This window comes from Triticum dicoccoides, chromosome 6B (assembly GCF_002162155.2).
Source record: "Triticum dicoccoides isolate Atlit2015 ecotype Zavitan chromosome 6B, WEW_v2.0, whole genome shotgun sequence".
Classification (NCBI taxonomy): domain Eukaryota; kingdom Viridiplantae; phylum Streptophyta; class Magnoliopsida; order Poales; family Poaceae; genus Triticum; species Triticum dicoccoides.
Window position 1 is genome coordinate 490,096,096 of NC_041391.1, and position 18,859 is coordinate 490,114,954.

An 18,859-nucleotide genomic window follows, 5' to 3' on the forward strand; every position below is an offset into this window, starting at 1 on the left:
TGGTTAGAACAAATACAGAAATATGATGCTAGGGGAAGTCAAATCTGCACATTGGCATCATCTACCTAGTTCCTCCAGGAGTGCACTCTCCAAATGTTGATGAATACAAGCAATGTTAGCATATGCAAAAGAATGAGGGCAACAATAATGATTTTAATTTAAGTTAAATCAGAGCTCCCAGTAAGCAAGAACAATAATTAGTACCTGACTTGAAGTACAGTTTGGAAAGTGACAATACTGGCGGCTCTCCTGATAGAGCAATAGGCTTAATTATTGTGATTGGCACTCGGAAAATGGGTCCACGCCATGGTGCTCTGCAATCCATGCCATAAACTTCATAGTAGTGAAGGCCACTACTGATATTAACAGGATTGACGACAATGCTGCAAAAAGGCAAAGCAAACCAAATGAAAACAGGACACTTGACAAAATAAACAGGGCGTGTAATTGAGCAAATTATTTACTACTACTATTCTGCATGTCTAACTTAAAGGCCTCTAATTTCATCTGCCATTGCGTGCTATGATACTAACCAACCTACACATTCCTTTGGTTGAAAAGCCTTTATAAGTTACAATGCGCCGCTGGTTTTTAGTGATGTTTGTATAAATATAAAAGAATATCCAGCATCAGGAATCATGTTTGTATGACACATATGCATAAGCATTACCTATAACGAAACAAACTATAGTGCAGTTCAGTTTAACGCGCATGTCCTTATAAACCGAAGTATCAACAATTATAGGAAGACCAAGTACAAGTTGATATCAAAAATTATTGCTCTTGAGAAGGAGAACGAGGGAAATAACATCTAGTTGAACAGAAAGAAGGTACCAACTTGAAACTGCGACCATTGTTTGTCAACAATATATACTCAGGAATATTAATAACAGAGCTATCAGTGGAATGCAGCTGCAGGCACTCCTCAAATGGAACCAATTGCTCCAAATTACTCGCATCATCGTGAAATTTTGGGTTAAGTTGAACAGTCCACTGTAAAGCAGAGGATATAACATATAGTTAATTGTAATGTTTAAAACAAATGAAAACATCTAGTACAGATAAAAAAATTGTGCTCCACCAGACAGAAAAACTTGTAAAACATTTTTCAATCTTACTGATCATAAACAAGTCATACACGCCTACTAAGCTACTACCTCCGTCTCAAAATTTAAGACATTTTTGTAGGCTAAACTAACCTACAAAAATGTCTTATATTTTGAGACGGAGGTAGTACTAAAGAAGTAAAAGAACCATCTTACAGTGGTCAAATACAATGCTACAAAACCAACTCTCCTTTTGGGGAGAGGGAAATATAAGCATGCCAGGATAACCCAAACAAGTTATCAGGAACTGACCTCACTCGTTTGTTGACATGAATTACTCCCACGTAGATATATTCCTCTTAGTTTTGGAACTGCAGATAATACATTTGAGTTAAGTAATCAAATATAATGTATGAACTCAACATCAATTAGTGTGAATCACAGGTAGTACATCATACCCCCTTCCCAATAGTTTTGCCTGATCTACTATAAACTGCTATTCTAGAGTAGAACAGCGTCCCAAAATCAATAGAAAACACCAAATTACCAATACAATATTGCCCAGTAGAAGTTGTAACTGTGACTAATCCCTCTGTTCACTACATTTCAAGGCCTTGGGGGTCTCAGTTTCAAATTGTTCATCCATTAAGAAAATCGAGTGTAGTAGTTGTAGTGTTTCCACTCATCTATACAATATCAATAAGCACGAGAAAATGAGATAATTTTGATCCGGGCCAACAAAAATCTTTAACTCCCTTTCTTAGTTATCCACCCAATCGAGTGCAGAAATGTTATACTCTCTTCTAACCACTATTATGAGAATTGTTTTCCTTTCATCCTTACAGATTTGTTTTTGACGCGATATTTATTTCATCAAAAAGGTAGCTCATGTCTTTGCTCTTGAGATGAGAATGTTATTACTTATCAGAAATTCTCTAATACTACATTTTAGTTTTATATGACATTTTAAGGATGATGCGTATGCGGATTAAAAATTGTGTATGCACAGTTGCATGTTTTTTATTATAATTTTCTTCGACAGCAGAAACATTTCATGGTGAATAAACATGTAAAAAAATGTACTTGTACATGCCAAAAAATTGATTTCTTTTTTCATGTTTCAATTATGTTAGATTGACATGACTTGTCTCTGCTTAAAATGCTTCAGAAGAGCTTTTCCGAAGAAACAGAATGAAAAAAAAATGCTTCAGAAGAAGTTGAGTGGCTGTAGCGTTCAGTAGAGGTCATTCTTCATTCTTATTAATTTCTGTTGGAATTCATAAGTTCATTCAGAAGAAGATTTATCATGGGAAAATATGATGCATACTTGACTTCCCTACTTGACTGATTGAGATTCTGTAAGAAACAAGTGGCAACTTCTTAGCTTGCCGCGCATATTCATAAGCCCTGAGAAAACAGCAATGGTATGTATGATGATTGAACTCAAAATCAATAGCATTAGATTAAGAAAAATGTATCCCTCTAGATAACAGAGAGAAGAAAAATTGTGCTAACCTATCAACTTGCAAAAGCCCATGTCCTGTTGTCAGTTTCTCCTCAGGCACATCACTTATAGATGAAGCTGTATTCTCGATTGCCTTCCTCACAGTATAAGGGCTTACTGGAATGCCTTCAGCCTAAAATATACACCTCATTAAAGTAACTGAATACATGTTTCATACTCCCTCCGTCCCAAAATAAGTGACTCAACTTTGTACTAACTTAGTACAAAGTTGAGTCACTTATTTTGGGATGGATGGAGTACTTCCCATTCGTTAACGGAAAAGATGTTGGCCAGACAAACCTTCATGGCACTAACAAGGAGAGCAACCCCACCACAAGCAGAAGGAGATGACATGGAAGTACCATTCATGAGCATGCGAGACTGAAGTGTCCATGTTGGCACAGGGGCCACTGCTCCACCAGGTGCGCTAATGGAGACACCAAGATCCCCATCAGCTGTGGGACCTCGACTAGACCTTAAAAATCCAAAAGGTTCAATTAGCAATAAAAAAATTTGTTTGGGAACTAGAGGACGACGAGCATTCCCGGGCTAGCGCTGCCCAGTTGTTCACCGTACGTTAGAGGACTAGACCCAAGTTGACCTCGGATGATGCCATTGTTAGAGAACTATATTGTATAACGCAATAAAAGAATTACCAACTGATCACATACCATGTGTACTCCATCCCTTCCGACGGAGGTTGTACGACACAGTGAGCTCCAGCAGCCATAGCTGGTGAGACATAGGCACCAATACCAATAATGCTTGAACTAGTCCCGCCAGGTGCACCAACAGTGTTTAAAGCCGGGCCGTTGTTTCCAGCGCTACTAATAAATATAATACGATGCTTGTCGACAACCTGTGAAATAACATAGAGCCCCGGCTAAATTCCTATAAAACATTCTAAGAAAGAAGACTAGAATGTCCAAGAATGAATATGGATAAGAAATAATAGCACACAAAAGGAGTTCACCTCATTGACAATATCGATGAATCTTCCATAGTCAGGAAGAAGAGCAGGCTCACCATAGCTCATATTAATCAGGTCGCATTTGTGCTGAATATAAAAGAATTCAAGGAAGCAGGTCAATAAAAAAGCTGAGACGTAGGGGAAAAAATTATTGTTATTTCGCAAACATTAAGCACTTCATCAGGAGGCGTTTAAGGAGTTGTAAATATAACAGAGGCAAATACACTGTTATTTACTCTGATAAATGATGCACAAAAGGGAGTATTATCACCTCTACTGCAGCTATCAAGGCCCTAACCAAGCCTGTCCCTGTCTCCATTGATCCTAAGCGGGTATCTCCTATTCTACAAGAAATCAATTGTGCCCCTGGTGCAACTCCATTCAGCAAAGGTTCCTGTTTAAAAAAAAATCAATAAACTGGTGCTTGTATAATTGTGGTTTAAATGAAAAGCCAAAAGTTAAGGAACATACTTCAGGATGAAAAGCAGCTGCAATGCCGGCAACATGGGTAGCATGCGGAGAGCAGTCAGTTACTATGCTGACAAGATTCCCATCATCATACACATTTGCTACAAAAGAGCAAGCATCTAATTTGCTAAAAATCCCAAACTTTCGCTCAATCCTGCAGATAATTTTGTATAGATCAGAAACACAATATATGGACGATAACCTTCTAGTTTATAATGGTAATACGGATAGATTGTATAAGATAAGATATGGGAACAGCATACTACTTCAACTACAAGTGAAAACATGTCTGGTATATCATGTTTACAAAAATTGTAATAAAACATCCCATATTGAATCACTGGCTTCTCGCTAGATTTACAAATCATATATACATTTTGAGAGAACCTAAAATGGCATAGCTTCTCCAACCAGAAGAAGTGGTGCAACAGTAATTGTATACAACAGTAGGTAACTATCGCCATGAAGATGGTGGGCTGCAGATAGGGATTTGATGTAACAGAATCATCTACAGAAGTACTTATGATGATGATTTTGTATCACATAAATCACATATTAGTAGAGTATAAATGTTGGTGAAACGTGTCCTAATAAATACGGCTTATATTTTTGGGATGGAAGACGTATTTCACAGTTATAACAACAACAAAGCCTTTAGTCCCAAACAAGTTGGGGTAGGCTGGAGCTGAAACCCATAAGATCTCACAACCAACTCATGGTTCTGGCACACCCCTGTCCATGGCTAGTTCTTTGGTGATATCCAGTCCTTCAGATCTCTCTTCATGGACTCCTTCCATGTCAAGTTTGGTCTACCCCGACCTCTCTTGACATTCTCAGCACGCTTTAGCCATCCACTATGTGCTGGAGCTTCTGGAGGCCAGCGTTAAATATGCCCAAACCATCTCAAACGATGTTGGACAAGCTTCTCTTCAATCGGTGCTCCCCAACTCTACCTCATATATCATCATTCTGAACCCAATCCTTCCTTGTGTGGCCAGTTGGCCACACATCCATCTCAACAAGCGCATCTCTGCTACACCTAACTGTTGAACATGTCGCCTTTTAGTCAGCCAACACTCAGCGCCATACAACATTGCCGGTCGAATCGCCGTCCTATAGAACCTGCCTTTTAGCTTTTGTGTCACTCTCTTGTCACAGAATGCCAGACGCTTGGCGCCACTTACTTGAACACCAAGTAATAATCAAAAAGGATACAGACTCAATCTCTCTCTCTTGCTTATCTAAATAATTAATCTTTCTATTCACATAATATTCCATATTCATTTGAATATTCCATAACCTTATATTTGCTCACGTAATGAAAATAAAGTGAATTCTCTGATGAAGACCTTAAATGAGCACTTTCAGCACCTGAAGTATTCATGTGGACAAAGCACATCGAACAGGACCCTAGAAAATAAAATGTCTTTCGAGGACTAGAAGGAGCAATGAACTGTGTGTGCAAGAGATTACGTCGTCTACTTTACAACATCAACACCACAAGATCAACCATACCTGTAGTTTGTCAATGGAACAAAATCTGCTAGTTTTCCACTATCTTTCTTATCCTCAAGTCCCTGAGTATCAACTGCAACCCTCCACACATCACCATCATGCCATACAACAACATCAATCACAGGTCCCCTGTCATCATAACCCTGCAGAAACAGAAATATGACATGTACAATAGCTGAAATCGGCTAAAATTTCGGGGAAGTATGATCGCTTTCTTACATCTGCTTGTTTCCTCAGGCAATCAAGTCTGTTTTGCAGGTCTTCTTGAGCCTTTTTCAGTTTAGCATCATCAGGCTTACTATGCTTCTGCAATCATTTTCGGTGGAGGTGAGCCACTCATTTAAATAGGTGTTTAAAGAATCTCATAAAAAGCAGTGTGCAAGGCCAGCAGTATCACTCTTAGCTGGAATATAGACTCAATATTAGCAGTACATATGCAAAATCACTTCATTAATGGCTTTCTGTATCTCCTAGCTGAACCACATTATTTGACTGCCACATCACATACTCACAATGCTTGACAATAGCTATCGCGCAAAGTGTAATCTACAAGGAGTACATATAATAAAAAGAAAAACGGCATGCAAAGGAGAATCAAAATTGTAAACCAAATGAATCTATACGCAACAAAAGAAGTCACTTCAACCTTTTCAAACTCGTTCAGCTGGTTCAGAGCTCCGGATATCGCTTCTTGGTTTTCTTCATCCCATTTCTTTTTTCTTTCTTTCTGAAGTCATATTTAATAGAATTTCATTAAAATATTGATATTGAGTGTGATATAAAACCTTCAGAATGCAGGCATTAAATATTGTGTTTACCTTCAATCGAGATATAAGTGTGTCCGTGAAGAGTTCATATACTAGTTTGCAGCCAACACGCCACTCTTGAGAAGGGTTCTTCCATGAGGGGTTTACAGACAAACGAGCGCCTGAGTGTAAACAGAGCTTAGCATATCAGGGCATCAGGACAGAAAATTGCCTTTCAGAATATGGATATCCTTCAAGGCATGGAGCGCTACAGGTCGCAACTATTGAAAAGACAATATAATTGGTATATGGTACCTCAGATACCAATAGAATCATAATCAATATGTACATGCTAAAGTTGAACAGCATTAACAAAAAAAAGTTGCAGTGACTACGACAAGGGGAAAAAACGAGTTTGGTTTTAACACATTTTGCTAATTCACATAAATAAATGTTTAGCTTCAAATTATATCCCATTAAATGAGTAATATAAACAAAACAAACCCTCAGGGCATGACCAACCTGAAGCACCAACTATAGCACCATCAGCATCAGCTTTCACCACTTTGGACGTGTCAACATCACCACTACCCGTGCTACATTTAAGAGCATACTCGTCGGCAAATACATCATTCAAGAGAAGTTGGCATCTGAAAATAAATAAACAAATAGTGCAGTTTCCAAATCCTGGAAGAGTCTAAGTACCAATCAATAACATCAAGGATCTTGGGCTTTCCGTCAGAAGTTTTCTGCAACCCAGCTGCAGCCGGATCAACTCCAGAATCTATCAGACATACAAGTCACATCAGCGCAAAACAAGTAGGACAATGAAATCCTATGAAATACACATAATAATTGCATGCCAGAGTCAGATCCACCACAGATCGTCCGAGACTCGAGCTATACCCATGTAACCTGCCTGAGCTCTTCCTCAAATGAAGAAACCTTCCAACCACCATGTACGCGAGTTGTTAACTTGTAATAGCCTCATACTGGTGAGCTTTAGAGCATGTTTATCTCGTCCTTACATAGATGACTACTCGTAGAAGCATTTATTTTTTGTCAATAGAAATTGGTTGTGTTTCGTTAGCGACAAGAGGTGATATGCCATGTGCTGCAACATGGCAACATCTAAGTCTATGTTAAGTTAGGATCATGCAAACCGGGTAAGTGCTGCCTGCTGCAGTAGTCTGAACCATACAACAAGCAAGTGAAGTCACACCCCATAAGCTGCAAATAGGATTACAAAAACAGCAGATCACCTCCCATAGAAGTCAATTAACCATTTCATTAATCTCCCACAACTACAGGCATTGCATACGGGGGCTTAAACTGCAGCGACTGAGCCCCCAAGTAATGAGTCAGAAAATCCTCTGAAGCTAGGCAGCTCCGTGTAGCCACCTACTTGAACACTACCAACTGCGCAGAACGACGATCCGAAACACCTGGTGAACTACACTCCAGTTGACGGCATGCCGTATCAGAACTCAGACGCGGCTAAACCTCTGCCGAATCAAAGTATCGCCTAGGAATCCAGCCGAATTGCCAATTCAGACCGCATCGGCGAAATCCATTCTCCAGCCAAAAGCTGAGGTCAACTACAGTCAACCCTCAGCACAACGATGGCAAGTATGGACTATAGCCGGAGCAGGGGGCGGGGGGCAATTGGAAGGCACTCACCGAAGATGGCGATGAGCGAGCCGCGGCCGTCGTACTCGGGGTGCGCGGCGAGGAAGCGGTCAACGCCGGTCTCCTTCTTCGGCATGAGCGACTCGAGGAAGGAGGGCTCGGTGAGGCGGAACCCACTGGCTGCGGCGGCGGTCGTCTCCTCGGCGGGCGGCGGCGTCGTCGGCGCGGAGGAGGAAGACGGCATCGCGGTGGGCGCGACGCCTGCGCTGGGGCCCGGGCCCCGGGTCGGACCAGCCGCGACGGTGGGGTGGGCGTGGGCGTGGAGCGGTGCGGGGGTGGAGGAACAGGCGGAGACTCTGAGGAGGGGCCGCAGGTGGGCGACGGGTTTATGTAGCGCGGCTGCGGTCGCGCTGCCTGCGCAGCTCCCGAGCCACATTAGGTGAAGGCTGGCTTCCTTTACACTTTTCCAAATGATTTTGGAGTTTGTTTATTTTTTGAGTGGATTCCGAATGTTCAGCTCGATTGCTGGATCTGCGTGGAAAGCATGGCTGATGATGATGATGGGGAAATGAGTGAGTGGAATTGAAAATGGCGGAACTGCTGTACCAGAGCTGAGCGGCAATGGAGACTGTGCCAAGCGCCCGCCGGAAGCCGCGAGCGTGGTGGGCGTAGGCTGGCGGCCGGTGGTTGGCTAGGGGCAGTCTGGCTGGTGCTGAATAGATAATTTTGCTGATACTACATGGAATATCCAAAAAGAGATGTGGGCGATATTTGTGGCCTTGGAAGGATGATTTATTTGTGAAACTAAACATTAGAGTGTTGAGAATTTTTGTATTTCTTCCTCTTCTTCCTCCTCTTCCTCAAATATGTGTACATGGTTTACGCAAGATAAACATGTGTTTTTTCCAAGTTCTCCGAGACTTGGCCTGCAGCAAAGCCGCGCGGACAAAACAAACTACAGATGTTAGACCCTAACCGGTCCAATGAATTCCGCTACCGCCGCCGCGACCGCATCCACATCCGCCGCCGCCGCCGTCGCGCCGGCTCCTGCCACGGTGCCTGCGTCGCCGTTCCTCTCTTCGCGCCCCCTCGCCTCGGTCTACTCCGGCCAGGCTTCGATGGTGGGGCTGCGTCCGATCCGCCGCCGCCCCCTTCCCCGATCGCGCCATCGCAGGCCTGGGGCGCTTCGTACCCCGACCCGGCGGCTCCCTGGAGGGGATCGGTGCCCTACGGGGCCCCTCCTCCACCGCACGCTGGGCTCTACGGGGCTCCTTCTCCTTCGACTGCAGGGCCCTACGGGGCCCCTTCTGCGGCTACTGCGACCAACGCCGTCGCCTCCTACGGATCGCCGTACCCGGCTGCTGCGGCCACAGCGCCCTACATCGCTGCTGCCCCGCAGCCCTACGGCGCCGCCAACAGCGGGTCGACCCGGGCGCCGGCTGTGCCCTACGGGGCCCCTTCTCCGCCGCTGCCCTATGGTGGATATTATCCACCACCGATGGCCGTGTCGCACCCTGGAGCTTCTGCACCGTCCTCGACGCCGGGCCTTGGTGCATCTGCTGGATCATCCCACCTGGCCTACTACACGTCGCCTCCCGTGGCTGATCATGCCACGGCCGTTGCACCGTTCTACTTCGCGCATCTCATTCCGGTGAAGCTTACGACAGATAACTATCTGTCATGGCGTGCAGAGGTGCTGCCGCTTCTCCGCAGTCGCTACCTGGAGGGCTATGTTGACGGTTCCCTGCCATGTCCTCCACCGCATCATCCGGCGTATCATGCATGGGTTGCTCAGGATCGGGCCATCCTCTCCGCGATCCAGTCGTCGCTCACCGAGGGGGTGTCCTCCTTGGTTCTCTTCGCTGCCACGTCTCAGGAGGCGTGGTCTGCTCTTCACACGAGCTTCGCATCTCAGCAGCATGCGCGCGCTCACACTATTCGTACGGAGCTGGGGGAGACCAAGCTCCTTGACCTCAGCATCACCGACTACTTTGGCAAGATGACGCGTCTCGCCGATACCTTGGCCTCCATTGGCCAGCCGCTTCGTAAGGAGGACTTCACCACCTTCGTCATGAACGGACTGCATGACGACTATGATAACCTTGCTGAAAATATCAATGGTCGTGACACTCCGCTTGAACCTCGTGAGCTCTACGCCCGCCTCCTAGCCACGGAACAGCGCATCAAGTCCCGTCGTGCTAACCCGAGTTTTCTTGCTGCCAATGCTGCCACGCGTGGCAAAGGGAAGCCCTTCAAATCACCCACCGGCGGCAAGTCAGTGCCTTCGACTCCACAGACTCAGCGGCCGCCTGCCACCGCTGCCATGCCTACGACCGGGGGTGGTCGGTGTGCCTGCTGCCCCTCTTGTGGTGTTCAGCTCCCCTGTCAGCTGTGCAATATTCCAGGTCACATCGCCTCCCGCTGTCATCGCCGCTTCAAGCAGGACTTCCTCGGCATCGGCAACAATGGCAAAGGCAACGAGAAGCAGGCTGCCTTGGCCACTCATGAGCCTGCTCGCCAAGCAGGCCACACTCCATCATATCCCATCGACCCAACTTGGTACATGGATACAGGCGCTACGAATCATTTGACAGGCGAGATGGGCAAACTCTCCATGCAGGAACCGTACCGTGGACATGATCAGATTCACACCGCCAATGGAGCAGGTATGCACATATCACATGTTGGTCAGGCCTCTCTCTTAACTTGCACACAAAAATCTCTTCATCTCCGTAATGTTCTTAGAGTTCCTTCCGCTACTCGTAGCTTATTGTCTGTTCCTCAACTTACTCGTGATAACAATGTTTTCACTGAGTTTCATCCTTTTCATTTTTTTATCAAGGATCGGGCCACGAGGGACGTTCTGCTTAGAGGTCGCCTGCGTGATGGACTTTATGCACTTGATCTACCATCTGCTCCTCGAGCGTTCAGCGGTGTCCGTGTTTCGCCCACTCATTGGCATGCACGGCTTGGTCATCCTGCAACTCCCATAGTTCGTAGTATTTTACATCGCCATAATCTCCCCATTGTGTCCAATAAAAATGCTGCCACAGTCTGTGATGCCTGTCAGCAAGGCAAGAGTCATCAGCTTTCGTTTTCAGATTCGAGTCGTGTCGTTAAAACTCCACTTGAGCTTATTTTTTCTGATGTATGGGGGCATGCCCAAACTTCTGTGAGTGGTCATAATTATTATGTCAGTTTTATTGATGCTTATAGTCGATTCACATGGCTTTACCTTATCAAGCGTAAATCTGATGTGTTTGATGTGTTTCTCCAATTTCAAGCTCACGTTGAGCGTCTTCTCAAGCATAAGATTATCCATGTCCAGACCGATTGGGGGGGGGGGTGAGTATCACAACCTCAATTCCTTTTTTAATAAGCTTGGAATTTCACATCGCGTGTCTTGTCCTCATACACATCAGCAGAATGGCACGGCTGAACGTAAGCATCGTCACATTGTTGAAACTGGTCTCATTTTACTTGCCCATGCATCGGTACCCTTTAGGTTTTGGAGTGATGCATTTTCCACTGCCTGTTTTCTCATAAATAGGCTTCCCACACGACTCCTTGGAATGAAAACACCGCTTGAACTGCTGCTTAATGAGTCTCCAGATAATACCTCTCTCAAAGTTTTTGGTTGTGCTTGCTGGCCTCATCTTCGTCCATATAATAAGCGCAAGCTTGAGTTTCGATCCAAACTTTGTGTTTTTCTTGGGTATAGCTCTCTTCATAAAGGGTACAAGTGTCTCCACATTCCGTCTAATCGTGTCTACATCTCGCGTGATGTTGTGTTTGATGAGAATGTATTCCCGTTCTCGTCTTTCTCCATAACTCCTGCACCTCCGGTTCCATCTTCATCTACCACTTCTCCCCTGCCTGCTCAATTTGTTGATGTTGCATACTCTCCTGCGTTGTTGCCTAATCATGCTGCAGGTACAGGTCGTGGAGCTCGTCTTGAGTTACTGGATGAACAGGAGGAGCCGTCGGGTGCACCTGGCTTGGTGCCTGGTGCCATGCATGCGCCATGCATGCCTCCCGCGCGACCGGGGTCGGCAGCCCCGGCCTCACCCGCGCGACCGGAGTCGGCTGCCGCACCAGCTCTTCCCAGGCTGGATTCGCCTGGGCCTCAAGGTGTCGCCCCCGACTCTCCTAGGCTGGCCTCAAATGGGCCGGCCATGGATGGCGTGGAGTAGCCGGCCTCCCCTGGGGCGGAGTCGCCTGGGCTGGTCTCCCCTGGACCAGCCTCGCCTGGGCCGGGATCGCCTGGGCTGGTGTCGCCCGCCTCGATGCCGTCGTCTGGCCCTGCCTCGTCACTGCCTTCGTCGCCTGATGCCTCGCCGGTCTCTCTGGTTCCGTCACGACCGGCTGCTGCTGCTCAGAGGCCACACACGCGCAGCAGGTCTGGCATTTTCTGTCCCAAGCAACGGAAAGATGGGACGGTGGCGTGGCTTGCAGCATGTGTTGCTCATCTCAAGGAAGATCCTTCAGCTGAACCGCGTCATTTTCAGGCTGCCCTTGGGATCCCTCATTGGCGACAGGCTATGGAACAAGAGTTTCAAGCGTTATTGACAAATGGTACATGGCAACTTGTTCCTCCGGTCTCTGGTGTTAATGTCATTGACTCCAAGTGGGTCTTCAAAGTTAAAAGGCATGCTGATGGTTCTATTGAACGCTATAAGGCACGGTTAGTGGCGAAAGGGTTCAAACAACGGTATGGTCTTGACTATGAGGATACATATAGTCGGTGATCAAACCAACGACTATCCGACTTCTGTTATCCTTGGCTGTTACTCGAGGCTGGTTTCTTCGTCAGCTGGACGTTCAGAATGCTTTTTTGCATGGAGTTCTGGATGAGGAGGTTTACATGCGTCAGCCACCAGGATTTATGGATTCTGCTCGCCCTCATCATCTGTGCCGTCTGGTCAAGGCGCTCTATGGGTTGAAGCAGGCTCCTCGTGCCTGGCATGCCAGGTTGGGCTCTGTTCTTCGATCCCTGGGTTTTGTTCCTTCCACTGCTGATACGTCACTCTTTCTTCTGCATCGGCCTGAGGTGACGATGTATCTGCTGGTGTATGTTGATGATATTATTCTCATCAGCTCATCAGATGCTGCTGCTGATCGTCTCATCTCCTCCTTGAGTGGTGATTTTGCGGTGAAGGATTTAGGCACGTTGCATTACTTCCTTGGCTTGGAAGTCTCTCGTTCTCCTGCTGGTTTGACACTCACTCAACATAAGTACTCCATGGATTTGCTGCGCAAGGCAGGTATGCTACAGTGTAAACATGCCATGACTCCTATGTCTGCTACTGATCGTTTGTCTGCATTTGATGGAGATCCTCTCACTTCGGATGACTCTACTGAGTATCGCAGTATTGTTGGTGGTCTGCAGTATCTGACCATCACTCGGCCTGACATCTCCTATGCAGTCAATCGTGTTTGTCAGTTTCTTCATGCTCCTCGGACTACTCACTGGTCAGCGGTGAAGCGTATTCTTCGTTATATACGCCTCACTGCAGCATATGGTCTGCTCCTTCAGCCAGCACCGTCTCCTACGCTTTCTGCTTTTTCAGATGCTGACTGGGCTGGTAATCCAGATGACAGGCGATCAACGGGGGGACATGCTGTCTTCTTTGGTCCTAACTTGATCGCCTGGGCTGCTCGCAAACAAGCTACAGTGTCCAGGAGCAGCACTGAAGCAGAATATAAAGCTGTTGCAAATGCTACAGCTGAGATCATATGGGTACAGTCCTTATTGAGAGAGTTGGGAGTTCCTCAAACTCAGCCGCCTGTCCTTTGGTGTGATAACATTGGAGCTACATATCTCTCATCTAATTCAGTGTTTCATGCTCGGACAAAGCACATAGGAGTTGACTATCATTTTGTACGGGAACGTGTTGCACAGAAGCTACTCCACATCAAGTTCATCTCCTCCAAAGATCAACTTGCTGATATCTTCACGAAGCCTCTTCCACAACCTCAGTTTGTAGGCTGCAGGCGCAATCTTAACATACTTTGTACTTCAGGGCATAGTTAAGATTGAGGGAGGGTGTTAGACTGTATTTACATATAGCTTCTGTATATGTCTTGTATATTGTATCGTACACCTTGGTGTACCCCTTATATATATGAGATAGCCACACCCTTAACGGGTGTCGTGCAGTTTCCCAAAACCTTGTGTTTAACAACAGAAAAGTTTCCAATGAACGCACCATCGGTAACACAAAGGGACGAACAACAGGTGTGCATCACATTCCAAACTTGTTCCTCGGGAACAGGAGTCTCACAACCACAACAAAAACACAGATAAGAGGGGATATCTCTGCAGCAGAAGTAACACATTCCACGAAATCCATTACATGTCATATACAACTACGAGATTGGACTGCACAGCCTTTATTACAACATTATACTGAAAGCTTCAGGCGATGCACCAATGCATCTAGTTGATGCAGCAACAAGGTTTAAGAACTCGCGAGCAGCTTCTTGATGTCCTTCTGCAAAGATCCAAGGAGTAAGCGCCACAAGATCAGGAAAGGAAGTTTGATCATCAAATGGAGCACATAATGCACTGTCGGTACTTACCTCGATGCTGAGGGGGGAGGTGGTTGGCGCGTAGCGATCCACAACATGCCCCTCCTTGTCAACCAAGAACTTGGAGAAGTTCCATTTGATGTTGTCCCCGAAGAGACTGCCTTTTCTGGACTTCAGAAACTTGTAGACAGGTGCAACATTGTCACCATTGACATCAACCTGACAGATAGTGGAAGTCAAGTTAGTACACCTAGCTGCTTGCCTCTCTGATACATAACTGTAGTATGTGAAGAAAAATCAAGCGACAAAACTAGGATAGTTGCTATTTTCAGAAAGAAAGGAAAGTCAGTTGCTAGTTGCTACAACTGAAGTCTGAATGTCTGATAACCAACAGCGATTTCAGAGTCTATACCACACAGACTGCATACAAACTAGAGAACAGATGTTGGACTAGCTTTCCTCGATCAAAAGATAATGACTGTTCATGGACGCAAGTCATAATGTACACTTGTACACTAAAGCAATCGTTATTTCAGCCTGAAACAGAGACACAAAAAGGAAAAGAAAGAAAGAAGTATTAAGCACACATTTACCTTGTCAAAAATTGGATACTCGGCCTTAAAGCGAGTGCAAGCAAACTGAACAATTTCCTCATTAGTGCCGGGTTCCTGCCCACCAAACTGGTTGCATGGGAAAGCAAGGATCTCAAAACCTGTGGTCACATCAAATTGTTAGCATAATAGATCATAACTGAAAATCAGGGACTAAACCATGTGCACATATATCATACCCTGGTCCTTGTACTTCTCGTACAATTGAGCGAGTTCCGTGTACAATTGAGCGAGTTCCGTGCACATGGGGATTTAAATAAAACTCGAACACGAGTCAGAAGTCAACGTCATGACACTTAATATGCACACACAAAAACAGGTTGTCCAACTCCAAAACCAACTTGATCAGGGTAATTTTCTCCATGTCTAGACAACTCGGATGTTAATCACAAATGCTGGTCCCAATAAACCACAAACTAGTCTGATGACTATGCATATTTAGCAGAACAATATTTTAAACTTGAAGTTGTATAATATACACACTATACTCAACTTTGCAGATGGCAATCCAAACTTGACAGTATAATATACACACCATACATATTTATACACCAGAACGTGAATAAGAGAATTACATCACGATTTCTAAATAATTTCACAAGACATGAAAAAATTGAACATAAAAGATAAAGAGCAGAATGCGAGGGAGCAGTAATAATAGTTCATACCACTGGGATGCAACATTGACAATGAGGAGAACCTTCCCCTTGTAGGTGCTCAGGTCGACATCTTTTCCACTCGCATCCTGCAGGCACAAAATGAAGCGTTCCTTTAGTGCTATCAAAATTCGCGCAGAAAAACAGAGTCAACTAAACTATTGTTTGTTTGTTTTTTTAGGGGGTCAACTAAACTATTGGTTAAGAACACAAGAGTGAAGTGACAGCGGGATCAGGGTGTGCACATGTGCAAGCTCAATTGCAGACACGGAAAATTTGCAGCGGCTTGGATGCGAAATTCGGGTTGAAATAACGGAAGGGGCAGGCGAACCTTGACGGTGAAGTCGTGGACGGAGGAGGCGGAGGAGGCGGCGGCGGCCATGCTGCTGAACAGCGAGAACCTGGCGCCGACCGGGCGGAGCAGCGGCGACGAGGCGGCGGCGAAGGCGGGGGCGCGGAGCGTCGGCTGCGCGAAGGGGATGGCGAGGCGCGGGCGGCTGCACGGCAGCGGCGCGGAGGAAGGGGAGACGGCGGCGCTTCTCAGGAGGCGGAAGCGGTGGACGAACGGGGCGGGGCGAGAAGGCATCGGGGATCGGAGACCGGGCTTTATAGCGGAGATCGAGGGTGTGTGGCCGCGTTGGGGAGAGGATGCCTGCTTCGACTTTGCGTTCCGAGTGCCCTGTGACGGAAGTGACGTGCTCCTCGACGTTCGTTCGTCCTGGATGAGGCTCGCCTCTGGCCACGTTCGGCGTCGGGGGTCCGCCACGTGTGAAGGGAATCCGGGACCGGTCGGGTCGACGCTCGGGGCGCTGCCGCCCGATCGGCATCCGACGGATGGTGGATTCACGGTGCGTCTCACGGCCTCGGAACCCCAGGCCAGGTGGAGTAGTTTGTCAAGAAAAAGAGAAAAACTCTGCCGGCAGATACGCGGCGGGTAGCCGCAAACCGTTCGACGCGGAACCTTCGATGCCGTGGTGCAGGTCGAGAGCATGTCGCCGTCTGGTGTGGTGTTTGATCTGAGGCAAACACGCTGAAATGGAAAGAGCATAAACCCGGGCATCTTCGGCATCTTCTTGTCTAGGAGCATCCTTCATCTCTGCGCAGAATACTATGGACCGTTCCCCATTGTGTGCACGGGTTCTCGATTTGGTTAGATGCCCTATCTTTGTTTTTTCATGGTTTATAGAGTAGTACTCCTATATGACTAAGACTTGGATCATCGAACGATTCCGGGATAAAGGCTATCCTCAAAACAGACATATCGGGTCAAATGGCGAGCATCCTGTTTGCCATCAAGGTGCGAAAGATGTTAGATATCTTTTATTCCTATGCGTCCATGCTAAGAAGTTAGAAGAAGATTGGGGATCATGGATCAGATCGACTTGGCCATGCGGTTGATAGGTCGGGTTCTATAATCCTGGAGCACCTACTTTCTTTGTCGGACGAACAACTAGCAATGCATCATTCGGTAACGATGAAAGAAGTGCCAATTATTGAGGTTGGTTCCTGTGGTGGATCAGGCGGCAGTTAACACACAATGAATATGTTCCACTTGGATGGAGATGGACTATTTCGGTGATGGCTGTCGCATGTAATTTTCAGAATAGCATCGCCAAGAGCATCCCAACTACAGAGAAGAGATGGACTAAGCCAACCAAGGTTTGTTAAATTAAATGTGGATGCGACCTTCTTCATGGACGATGGAATGGGTGCTCCTGCAGCTATACTTCAAGATGAAAAAGGTACTTTTATTGCTGCCCAATGCAAATTTATACAATATGTTGTTGATGTGATCACAACTGAAGCAATGAGAGATGGAGTAGAGTTTGCAAATTCCCTTGGATTTAATCGTGTTGAAGCAGAATCAGATTATTCACAAGTAATACAATTTTGTTCCGGGTAGACTCAATGGTGGGAAGAAGCATCAACAATTTTTGCGGGAGTGTGTAGACACAACATGAATGATCGGGAAGGTCATGTTTAGACATTGTTTTCGTTCTACAAATCAAGCGACTCATGTGCTAGCGAATTATAGTTTTTGTAATAAGACCTCCTTTGTTTGGTTAGACGAGTCACCTGACTCTATTGTCAGTGTAGTCATGAACGATGTAACCCTATTCAAGTTTTAATAAAGCTATTCATATTGGTCTTCCCTAAAAAAAGACTTGGATCATCAAACACCATAACATGCAGGAACAGAAGCACACATGCATGCAGCCACTGGATTGCTCTAAAATTCGTAAACTTATTTGGTTTGAAGACATTTGATCACCGTAGGGCAGGATCAATTCATGCATGCTTTTAGTAGTATTTGTCAAGGTTGCATGCGCCATCCACCCTACCCCCTTACATGCCTTTTTAGTTCATCTTCAAATTCGAATCTACTACTCCAGTTTATCTTTTGAACTGGAAGTGTAAATTAAGTTTAATTTGCATATTTGTGTCCGTTGTGACTAAAACTTTTGAAAATGATAATTTTACATAAATTTTGTTTTTTTACAAAGATTTCAAGTTTCAAATATTCAAACTTGATTATTATTATTATTTAGATAAAAGACACACACCCGACTTTATAGATAAAATCAACATGCACCACACAACCGTTCACACAAGCAAACAAATAGCCCATACGGGCAAAGTACATAAACTTAACAGTTTTGCGGCTGCCACAGTAGCAGTGACACAACTTGGCGGCACGCAGGCAAACTACCTACGAGCAAAAAAGGAGAAAAATGCCACCGAGGAGAGCACCAACACATCCCTAGTACGCCGAAGCATGGTCCGTGTGGCAGATGGATAACACCGTGGCCCTAACACGAGCGATCAACAGTTCACTGGCCTCAATGTCGCGCTCCTTAGTCAAGGATTTCCACTGCTGTAACAAAATCAAAAGTTTGAAAAGACAATGCTTGTTAGGAAAATATGCTCAATCGTAAACTTGTTCCTAGTAGTCCATAGAACCCAACAGGTGCGAAAAACCAAACCAAAAGAGACGCCTAATTTCTCCTGATAGGGAGCTAGCAAGAGTGTGTAACTCAACAAAGGGATTTGCGACCCATTAGACATCCAACCACGACCGGATGCAGCACCAGAGCAAGGCCGCTAAATCAAATCTGAAGATAATATGGTGTGAGTCTTCTATGTTACCACATAGCACACAAAATTCAGAACTCGATCCATTCT

General features: G+C 45.7%; 1 protein-coding gene and 1 pseudogene across 3 annotated transcripts in view; both read right to left on the minus strand.

Moving 5' to 3' along the window:
• The window catches only part of LOC119322265 (tripeptidyl-peptidase 2), a 20,130-nt gene extending 11,584 nt beyond the window's left edge, over window positions 1-8,546 (minus strand). Inside the window, exons 1-18 of one of the 3 annotated variants that reach the window (XM_037595756.1) lie at window positions 8,485-8,544; window positions 7,930-8,409; window positions 6,955-7,033; window positions 6,772-6,845; window positions 6,322-6,431; window positions 6,150-6,230; window positions 5,723-5,809; window positions 5,504-5,646; window positions 3,992-4,142; window positions 3,792-3,914; window positions 3,524-3,607; window positions 3,222-3,409; window positions 2,851-3,025; window positions 2,562-2,683; window positions 2,374-2,453; window positions 1,359-1,417; window positions 839-993; window positions 205-383 (exon numbers count right to left, since the gene is read on the minus strand). In XM_037595756.1, the coding sequence (XP_037451653.1) occupies window positions 205-383; window positions 839-993; window positions 1,359-1,417; window positions 2,374-2,453; window positions 2,562-2,683; window positions 2,851-3,025; window positions 3,222-3,409; window positions 3,524-3,607; window positions 3,792-3,914; window positions 3,992-4,142; window positions 5,504-5,646; window positions 5,723-5,809; window positions 6,150-6,230; window positions 6,322-6,431; window positions 6,772-6,845; window positions 6,955-7,033; window positions 7,930-8,314 (2,275 nt within the window). In that variant the 5' untranslated portion in view covers window positions 8,315-8,409; window positions 8,485-8,544. Of the gene's footprint in view, window positions 1-204; window positions 384-838; window positions 994-1,358; window positions 1,418-2,373; window positions 2,454-2,561; window positions 2,684-2,850; window positions 3,026-3,221; window positions 3,410-3,523; window positions 3,608-3,791; window positions 3,915-3,991; window positions 4,143-5,503; window positions 5,647-5,722; window positions 5,810-6,149; window positions 6,231-6,321; window positions 6,432-6,771; window positions 6,846-6,954; window positions 7,034-7,929 lie in introns of all 3 variants that reach the window. The other 2 variants (XM_037595755.1, XM_037595757.1) reach the window with 2 other exon arrangements.
• Window positions 8,547-14,100: 5,554 nt separating this feature from the next.
• LOC119322266 lies at window positions 14,101-16,362 on the minus strand (annotated as a pseudogene).
• Between the last annotated feature and the right edge of the window lie 2,497 nt (window positions 16,363-18,859).